This window comes from Gavialis gangeticus, unplaced genomic scaffold (assembly GCF_001723915.1).
Source record: "Gavialis gangeticus isolate Ggan-Ray unplaced genomic scaffold, GavGan_comp1, whole genome shotgun sequence".
NCBI lineage: Eukaryota > Metazoa > Chordata > Crocodylia > Gavialidae > Gavialis > Gavialis gangeticus.
This window is the reverse complement of record NW_017729001.1, coordinates 29,036,650-29,047,472: the sequence shown is the minus strand read 5'-3', so window position 1 is coordinate 29,047,472 and position 10,823 is coordinate 29,036,650. Positions and strand designations below refer to the sequence as shown.

The 10,823-nt window shown below is 41.8% G+C and overlaps 1 protein-coding gene across 2 annotated transcripts in view; it reads right to left on the bottom strand.

Moving 5' to 3' along the window:
* FOXN4 (forkhead box N4) overlaps positions 1 to 9,338 on the bottom strand; it is a 22,128-nt gene extending 12,790 nt beyond the window's left edge. For both annotated transcript variants that reach the window (XM_019507189.1, XM_019507190.1), the window contains exon 1: positions 9,253 to 9,338. In XM_019507189.1, the coding sequence (XP_019362734.1) occupies positions 9,253 to 9,338 (86 nt within the window). The remainder of the gene's footprint in view (positions 1 to 9,252) is intronic.
* Between the last annotated feature and the right edge of the window lie 1,485 nt (positions 9,339 to 10,823).

The window sequence follows — 10,823 nt, the reverse complement described above, 5'->3', positions numbered from 1 at the left end:
GTTGCCCAGTGGCACGTGGCCCCCATTGTTTTTGGGATTCTTGCTTAATTGTTTTTTTTCTTCCCCCTCCTCCTCTTTTTTTTTTAAACAAACTTCACATTAATCTGGCTGAATGACAGCTGACACACAACACACACACACACATGCCATCTGGCACCCTGGTCCCTGCCAGTCCTCCCAGACAAGTCAGCTCCTTCAACAAATAATGGGGTCAGATGGGCGGTGAGGGTCAAAGCCCATTGCACACGCCTCCTGTCAGGGAATGAATCCGCCACATGCCCTCTCTCCTCTCCACAGCACGGGCTAAACATCTCCGGAAGGGCAGGATGCCGGAGCCATATTTATACGCAAGAACCCTGTCGCTTGATCTTGTTGGAAAACAGACAGAGATCTCTGCTTTACGTTCATGTTAAGTGGATCCACCCAGCGCACATGTTCAGTAGTCCCACTTCGAGCAGTTAGCAGTTGTCAGAAAACTGAACGGGGTGAAAACTGAACAGCAGAGAGGGCGAGATTCTCTCGCTTCCGAGCATAACAGCATATGGCACGTCGGTCATTTTATACCATCGTCTTCCTCTGCAGAACCACGAAGTGCCCGACAGCCCACGCGTCAGGTCCAGCCAGTAAGCACCTTTGCACTGCGGCATGCAAAAGCGTGTAGTCCGGCTTTTAAAAAGATCCGATTTACTTCTGACATTCCTATACCAGGCCACTAAGCTCCGTTTTAAGCAGGACACAAAGATCCAAGTAAAGATCGTACTGAGAAAGATCTTGTTAGCCAGGTGGGTCACCCCAGGAGTGATGACTTTCCCCACAAGTCCCAAGTCCTAACCAAGTTTGAATTTGACCATATACTTTCCAAAGTCTTCAGTTGGAGCGATGGTTCTTCTGATAAATGGCTTGCTTTACTCTCTTGAAACTATTTTTAAAAACTAGCAGTAGACTGGTTAGCATTCTAAATATCAGCTTCATCGTTTGGATAAAAAAGGAAAAATTTAAGCACTACCAACCCAGTATGTTCAACATAAGGGGATCATTGTTCAAGCTGTCTACCAAGCAAGCATAAGGTTCAGCAGCAGTGACTTCCTATCACAGCAGCACTGTGTATTTCACAGAGATGCAATCAAAGTGGTGGGAAACTAAACCTTTTCCAAAAGCTTACACGGGGAGAGCACTGTTTATGAGCTATGCACTGCTGTCCCATTGCTGTTTTTAAATGTTTCACACCAGTCATCCTGCAGGAGATGAGCTGCAAGCGTGGCTTTGGCTCTAATAAACACAGGTACATCCAACCACCTGCTTTCAGCTAAGTCCTGCACAGTTGTGGCTAGTCTGCAATTTATTTCAGAGGTTCAAACTTTCTTTAACCTGCTAAACATCACCTCACAAAAAAAAAAAAAAAAATCTACAAGTCTGTGTGCGTGCGTGCGTGCGTGCGTGCGTGTGTGTGTGTGTGTACACAGCATCTTTTTTTGTACATCTTGACTGTCCTTCTCTCCTCCTTCCATTTTTGCCTTAAATTTGATAGCAAGGATTTGAGAGCAGGGACTATGTCTTCCTATGGGAATTGTACAGCCCCTGGTATTTAATATGCATGTAATGCTGTATTTCATACACACTTATTTAAAAGGTCCCAGATGGCATGTTCTCCAGTATTTTCTGTCCACTATGTCTGACCATGCCAGTTCTGTGTACAGAAGGCATTGTTTGCAGCCAGGCTAGAAACATAATACTGCAATATCCACTTTTTAAATATTGTGATGCATTTATAACCTTGCCCCCAACCCTTAGTTCTCTGCAGAAAAGAGTTTTGTTCCCAGCATGGGACTGAACCCCTACACTAGGAATCACTATCAAGTTGAGAATTGGCAGGTTGCTACAGTTCTGTGCCTCAGTTTCCCCACCTAATAACATGGGAATAACAATTATGACCTCCTTTGTAAAGTGCTGTGCACAAGCATTATTAGTCATCACCATCTGCTCCATCAAATGCCTCCAGAGGTAGCCATGAAGGTAGCTGGCTGCAAGGAACCTTCAAACTCAGGGATGATGTTTTTGGTTGGTTAAAGGAAACGGCCATTTGAACAAATCTCCTTTCCAGGGAACCCGTTGTGCTGTAGCATCCACTTTTCTACCCTAGAAATACTATATTCGCTGCATGAAGACACCCAGGGCCAGGTTCAAATTGCCTTCATCAGCACAGCCCCAGGACTTTGATGGGACCTGGATGTCCAAGTCTAGTTAGACCAATTTTAATCAACTTGGTGCCAGCACCCTACATGCGTGCCTGCACCCAGTACATGCCTCCAGGAGGTCACCTTCTCCACTCAGGCTCACAGGGATACTCAGAAACTGCTCAGAGCAGACACTGCTGTACCTCACTCCTGCTCAGCTCCTCCATGGTTCAAATCACTCACTTAAAACATGCAGGCTCTGCATCCAGCCATGGTTACTTCAGGTTGGCAGCACTAAATTCAGCTCAGAACTGGTAGTGGTGGTGTCCTGCTCACCTTTTGCCCAACAGAGTAAGGTCAGAGCATTCATCCAGAATATGGGAGACCTGGATTCTTGGTCCTCCTCACCCTGAAGGGATATGAACCTGGATTTCCAACTTCCCAACCCATCTGCTATGGAATAGGCTAGACTCAAATTACCTCCTGTCTTTCCAGGTGAAGCTGAAGCACTGAGCAAGAAGAATGGGCAGTATCCCAGGTCCTGGTCCCTTTTTATCCTTTTCACATTAGATCCTCATTGGTTTAAAAACATAAAAAAACTCCCCAGAAATCAACCTGGATCTTCTGATGTGTCCTTTAGAGGCACTTTCCTCCTCTTTCTTTGTATAAAGCACCTAGGTGCATAATGCAGACTTGCTCTTCATCATTTCTAAAGTCTCTCCATTGAGTCTTTGGGATCTTAGGGTCCCAACTGGGTCATTTTGAATCACCCTTCTGGGATAGGGCCCCAAAATTTAGGTGTTGTCCCAGTTGTAATCCTGGCCTAACTGTGTCCACACTACAGTGGGGCTGTGCTCTTTGTTAAACATACCTAAGAATACATCTTCTTGCTCTTGTTCAGCTGAAATGTATATAAACTGTCAAAAGGATGGTTTTCCGTAGAAAAATATTTCCTTGTCTAAGAAACAGTGACCTTACTTCTGGCCCTCTCGAATGCATTGATTGAAAAATAGAAAATGGTTCAAGTCATTTGGAACGTCAGTTCAGGGGCTGGCTCCAGACTATCTGACAACAGAAGCCTCTTTGAGGAAAAGGTATGCAGACAGCATTCATCTTGAAACTACGACCAATTTCTTAACCTGAATGACAGCGAGCTGGGAAGAACATACTTCTCAGTTTTGTTTCTCGACTGCTGTTGCATTTAGAAGCCAAATGTGTTTATCTACAGAAGTCATTTTTAGTTAAGCATCTCTTAAGTGCTTTGATAAATTGCGTCTAAGCATCTGACTACCACCACATAAATATAACCAGCCCACTTACCTTCTTAGGTCCTGGTCAATTCAATAGAGCAAAGACAGGCATTATAACTAGCAGGAGGGGATCAAATGCAAATCTGAGGTGACTCAACTTAGTCATCAAAACTTGGCTCCATCTCTATAGCTGTAAAATCAATGGGTGCATCTACACATTCATTAATATGTTTTAGGTAATGTGCATTAAATCCAGCACCTCCATTGTAAGGTACTAAAAACATGCACATTAGCTTATATTAATGTGCATTAGCTAAAGAGCACAGGTATTTTGTGATACATTAATACACATTAAAATAGGCTAATGCACATTAAAAGATACCTGTAGACATGCCCAATTTTTTTCCATTGTTAAGACTTATTATTAGCTGATCAAAATTTAACACAGTGAGCACGTCTACACGTTCATTAATGTGCCTTAGTTACTGCATATTTAATCTAGTACTTCCTTAATAAAGTACTATCTAAATGTGTAGTACCTAGAGTTACTTAGCAGCAGTGCCATCACAGTTATTTAGTGACACTTACTGTGCATTAGCCTAATAACACTGCGCAGTAGGCTACTAGCACAGTTTGTGCTGCGATGTGCTACTGCATCGTGTTATTTGGCTAATGCACAATAAGCATCTCGTGTAGACATGCCCAGTGATTCCTACTGTTAAAGCCACCGCCCAGACCTTTGCTACATTTCACAAACTCCAAGACAAACAGTTAACCCTGTAGTTTTTCTCCTGGACACGTAAATGGAGTCCACTGCTGAAGTGTGTAGAATGAAGCCAAGTTAACTGCATTACAAAGCAGCCTGCCAAACAAGTTTATTGAAACCAGTGCACAGCTCTGCCAAAGGTCTACTATCTCCCACAATATTTTGGTTCCAGATAGTTTACCCAGATCTGAGGGTTCCACTTCTGTAATTGTATGTACAGAGCACCAATTAGGGTGTCTGCCTGCTCATTTGCTGTGAAGCTTCGCATCTCTGGAAAGCAGTTTAAAGATTCAAGATAGCTACTGTCTATAGTGCGAGTCTCTCACATTATGTTCTGTCATGGAGACTTTGTGTGTGGGTTTTGGTGGTGTTGGTGGTAGATGCCCTTACCCGAAACCAAAAAAAGGCTGTAGCTTTTCATGGTTGCTCTCAGTGTGTGGGAAAACATTTTACTATTTTAGGTTGTGTATGGAGAAATACAAAGAAATGAGTTCAACGTAACTAATGTCAGTTGGCAAAAGTTGGCTCCACCTTTGTGGTCAACTTCAGACTAGAGCAGACAACCTAGAGAGGACAGGGAAATCTCCATTATAAGGTATTTTTAAGTGTTGGCCTCACCTGCCCTTATCTGGCTACTTATCTGGGGAGGCCTCTTCAGGTTTCTCCCAGCCAAACTTTTTTTTCTGATTCAGACCCCTTTTTGAACTTTTTATTCTTTATGGATGACTTTATTATAGTTTTCAGATCTGGCTTGTAAGTAAGCACAGTGCTTCTGCTTGATTGAAAGAAGGCTGGAAGAACCTCTCTATATATACATAGTTAATAATGTCTGCCTGTGACATGACATTTTTCCTCTTGTTCTCATATGAGGTCTGCTGTTAAATAGTATTGCAGCATGGGACCTGTAAATGGCAGCCCTGAAAGTAATGGTTTTGTAATTTCCAGATAATTTGAGGAGCAAGGGCTGCAATTCCTTATTAGCACATTTCAAGAACTGCATAGGAAACAGTTGAGCTAATCCACTTAACTCAATCCTTGGTGGCCTGGGTTTGACTGATTCCTAGGAGTTCTCTCGCATTTTTTTAAAGAATGAAGTAACTAGTGTGATGAAATTCCTCTGACATATCCCATCATTATCTCACTCAGTGTCGAGCACACATGGTGTCAAGGGAATGGACACTGGCATTCTCTTCACAACAATTACAAGTCTGTTAGTTATGTCCTTCTAACCTTTTGGCTGTGGCAAGTTTTTCTTAGTGCAAGCTCCCAGACTCTGACTCTCCCCAATTATGAACAGTCCAGATATAAAATTGCTCCTCAGAACTGGGTAGGAGACTACAACTTCCAGAAATCAAAACCTAGAATAAGTAATTATATTTTACAAGCATCTTTCATCCCAAAACCTTTTATAAGCAAATTGGTATATAAGCTGTAAAAATAGATCTTTATCTAGGACTGAAATGCAGTGGCTTTTGGAGTAGAATATAGCAGCAGCTTATGGTTCTAACTCCAAGAAAGTATTTAAGCATATCCATAGTTCTAAGTCTCCCTAGTCTCTAGGGAACTGCTGACAAACTTAGGGCCTTGCTGAATCCATGCTTATTGGAAAAAAGAACAGCCCTTACCAGTTTCTGGCAGGAAGTGAAGAATATCTTTAACGAACACTGGGGGAAGCTTATTCTAGTGGAATGTAATTTAGTTAGAATCTTGACTGGATCAATAAATAAAGACTTACTATGCATTTGTTAAGGACTGAGGATGAGCTTAGTCTTCAAGATACAGAAAGGAGATGTTCTGCTGAAATATTCATGGCATTGTGGTTGTTTAATGTATTCTTGCTGTAAAGACTTATTTCTAACCCAATCTGAACAATAAGTTAATAACAACATTGCAAGGCCTTAAATATACTGTACAAGTCTACTCAGTTAGTATGAGGAAGTATCAGGACTACTGTTACATTACAATACACATAATAATGAGCCCCCAAACCTTCATACAGCATGTCTGACTGCACACAAAACCATTCATGTTTCCAACCAGCTTTGTTTACCATTTGTTGAAAAGAAAAAGTAATGTCATTCCTTAAACTAGAAATACTTATTAAAAGAAGTGACTTAAGTATCCCATGCTACATCACTGCACAAAGCTATTTCTTTGACTGTTTTAACTTGGATTGTACAAAAAAAGAATAGGGTCCAATTAATTACTTTTCATCCTGTTCTTTGCACTTTATTTTAGAGGCATGTGCTCTATATGCAGCACCCTAGATAGGTCTCCCTTGCCATGCAGTAACCAGTGTGGCTCAGTGCATGGCTGCAGAGAAGTGGTTGTAGGGGAAATGATGTTTCAATCATGCATCTACCAACACCTTAATGGGATGCATGCGATTAAAATCCTACCAAGCTGGCATGGATCTGATTCTCTCTTTGTTAGCTGTGCAAATGGTGGGAAAAAATGTATATTCTGCCTATGCACCGTTTATGCAAGATGTATTTCCACATGCACATAATAAAATTCTACAGATATTTGAAGACCTTGGTATTCATAACCTCACTCATTTTGCTTCTCGAAGTCCTGATTCAAAATCCTGGGAAGTTACTGGGAGTCTTTGCATTGTTTTAGAGGGCTTTAAATCTGACTCCTTGATTTACTTACCTCCACAATGCAATATTTACAAGTACTCTGTTGTGTTACCAGCTCACAGCCTGCCTCTCATTTCAGTTTATTAAAGGCAAAATACTCATGCTTAACATTTTTAATCTGCAAATAGAATTAGGAAGAGCAAATGGATTGGGGTTTGCCTTTTCAAGGTAGTCTTTTTAATGCTCTGCTCTTATTCACTGAAACATAAGCTGCGATCAATAGAAGCACTTCAATAAGATGTCAGTGTTTTAATTTTGAAGGAGTTGGAAATGTATCCTGTTATGAAATATATTACTTTGCATTTCAGGTTAGGTGACCAGCCACATCTATAGGGAGGAAAGCAACTGGGGATGGATAAGGGGGCACTTAGGATACGCCTAATACTGTATGAAAAAAATTCTCTAAAACACTTTTAAATGCATCCTTGCCTGGACTTCACAGAATAATATAAGACTTAGCACCCATCTGTCTGCTGTTTCTTTTACATGCACTTTTGGTCCAGAAGATCCACCCAAGCGGTTTTCCAAAAATGAGAACCACCCTGTAATGCTTCAAATCCATTGGTCTTTAAAAACACACGGTAGTGTGTTATCTGCAAGCCACATGCAAAAATATTTATATTTGCTGCCTTTCATTCCCTGCTTGTGCTAACTCTCTCCCTCTCTTTTGACAGAATGCTCTCTTACGCTGACTGCAAAGTCTGGTCTCCTCAGAGTTCAACTGTCCAATTGAAAGATCCTAAGTGAGACAGAGAGTATTCTCAGCCTAGTCCCAGCCTCCCACTCACTAATTGGAGGCCATTTCCCATTTTGTGGAGCCTTGATGCTCCCCCATGGAGAACTCAGGACTGTGGGTTCCCGTCTTCGACTGTGGTGACAGCAGGAGAGTAAACAGAGCTGATAGAATTTGACAGGTCTATTCTTTTCTTAAAATCATTCAGTCTAAAAGATTTTCTTTTACATAATCCAAAGTGTTTTCTCATGAAGTAGGACAAATACTGCTCTGCATTTTGCAGCGCAGTTCAGAATTTATGCATTTTTTATCAGAAGTTTCCACTTGTAAATGAGGTCGTGTAACTCAGAAAGTACATTTAAAGAAAATCACAAAAGTGTTAAAAACTTTCAACGTTCACGAGGCGAGATCTGTTAGTTCAAAACAGCAGACTAAAAGGACTTTTAAACCTACCTGATGAGCAAATAAACTTGGACTCTCTTTGCATTGTCTACTAAAAGTAAAACAAACCCTACTTTCCATCAAAAAGAATGGTTTTCTTTTCTGTTGCTATTAATTAAAGAATTATTCTTCCCACAAAAAGGGTCTTTGTTAGGGTGATATAATCTTCAGGAGGATAATACAGATTTATAATTAAGCATCCAGAGGTCACCCACACCCTTAATTAAAAACTGAATAATTTCTTTACAAATATTTACATTGCCAACAAAGTGTCTAGTGCAAACAGTGCTTTAATAAACAGCAAAACAGAGTTCCACAAACCTTTCTCCATACCAGCTTCCCAGAGAATAAGAGATCACTTGTTGAGCTGTGAGAGACTGCAGTGCAATGTTTTCATTTTGAATAGAGAGAGGCTAGTAGAAGAATACCTGCGGCTGCCTGGGTTTGCCCAAGGAAACGTGTGAAAATACCCACAAGCTGGGAAGGAGTCGACGGTCACCCCTTTCTCATTTTGAAACAAAAAGAAAAGCCCCTCTTTACTTTGCTGAGCTCATTCACATCCTGCTATCATGTTATTTCGTTGGAACTTTTGCATCATGTGATAAGATGTATCCAAATTTAACCCAATGCACAATAATTCATGTATAACTAACCCACAGCTTCCAAGAAAAAAAAAAAAAACTTTAAAAAAAAAATGATGAGTGGCTACACATTGGGTATGGGCAAAGGGATGCCCACTAATCACAGGCTGTTGGCAAAATAAGTTTGATCCTGTTCATATTATAAGTTGTTTGGCATCTCTGTTTTTGGAAACTAAGTATTTGCTTTAATTAGACCGTTCCCAAAAGCTAATTGAGTGTGACTTGTGGTTTTCCTGACTGCTTCATTTCTATCCAAAATGCTCTCTGAAAGGGAGCTTCTGAATAATTGCTATTTTACAGTAACCTCCTAATCTGGTAAAACACATGAACGGAGTTCATACCTGCAGTTTCCACCAGCCTTTGAAGTTATTTTTATCAGTTTTGAGTGACTATCAAAATACTTTAAATCAGGGCATTTCTGAATAAATAGCATGCTGCAGCCAGTTATCAAATAGCTAATCCAAGTTAGAGAGAAGGTACAAACTCAATAAACAGCTTTTCAAATGGAGTTTCTGGTGTGTCTGATTTCACCCGGGATGTACAGAACTTTGCTTAACAGGGTAATGCGCGTCCAATACATCTTTACAAACTGATCAGTTCCTCACCTGTATTCCTGTGGTGACGGGTGATGATTATGCCCTGAATTTCTAAGGATTCCTGACATTATGGATGTGATGTCACTTTCTATCATCTCCTTTAGGGAAGACAAAAAGAAGTGGGGGGGATCATATAGGTATGAAGTAGCTATCCAGCATTTCAGCAGTAAGAAAGAAAAAGCACAAAATTCTAAATTTTAAAAACCCAGAACATACATCACAATTCAAGCTATACATTCTCCCCCCCCGCCTCTCTCCCCACAGGTTTTTAAGAGTAGCATTTTATTTAGAGGATCAAATTGATTTACACCTCCTAAGTGTTCTGCAAAGACAAATATAATCTTCACCATGATTAATACATTATTGAACTCATAAACAGGAGGGACAGCAAAAATACATTCTGGGCAGGTTGCATTAAAAAAAAAAATCCTCTCTGTGTGAGCTGAATAGTAATTAAATTTGGGAGGGGGGAAGGAGTCAGTTGTACATTAGTTTTTACTACAGTAAACACCATCATCTGACCTGACTCCATTTAAAAAGTAGGAAAACTAAACTAAAACCAGCAAGGGGATTAGGCAGGATAAACTAAGATTAGCAATGGGACTGGGGGAAACTAAACTCAGAGCAGCAGTGGGTTGCTAGAGCCAAACTAAAACCAGCCGTGGGACTGGAGAAATTACACTAAGGGCATGTCTACACATTCATTAATGCGCAGTAGTTACTACACATTTAGTACACCACTTGCTTAATGAAGTACTAACTAAATGTGCAGTAACTACATAATTGCGCAGTAGTGCTGGCGCAGTTTTTTAGTGACGCTTACTGTGTAATGGCCTAATACTACTGCACAGTAGTGCATTTGCACGGTTTTTGCCCAGCACACGAGTGCGCCGTGTTGTTAGGCTACTGCGCATTAAGTGTCTCATGTAAACGCACACTAAGAGTGCAGCAGGATTAGGAAAACTCCATTAAATCCAGGCATGGGACTGGGGAAACTACATTAAACCCAGCAACCGGATTGGGAAAAACTAAACTGAAAGCAGCAATGGGTTGGGAGAGCTAAAATCAGAGCAGTAGTGGGATTGGGGGGAACTGCATTAAACCCGCCAACAGGAAACGGCATTAAATCTGGCAAGGGGATTAGGGAAACGGCATTAAATCTGGCAAGGGGATTAGGGAAGCTGCACTACAACCGGCAGTGGGATTGGGGGGAAACTGCACTGAACCTGGCAGTGGGATTGGGGAAGTGACTCTAAAAGCAGTGGGATTAGGAAAACCTCTACTAAACCAGCAGTGGGATTGGGAGAAACTGCATTCAACTGGCAACGGGACTGGGGGAAACTGCACTGACCCCGGCACCGGGAAACGACGTTAAATCTGGCAGTGGGAGCGGGGAAACTGCAGGAAAACCCGGCAGTGGGACGGGGGAAGCGGCTGTAAGAGCAGCGGGGCGAGGAGAGCGGCGCGACAGCAGCAGCGGGGCTGCGGGACACACCGGGAGACGGGCCGGGGCCCCGGCGCTGACGGGGCGAGGGCGCGCGCGAGGGCGGGCCGGGGGCGGCAAACCTGGCGGCGGGTCC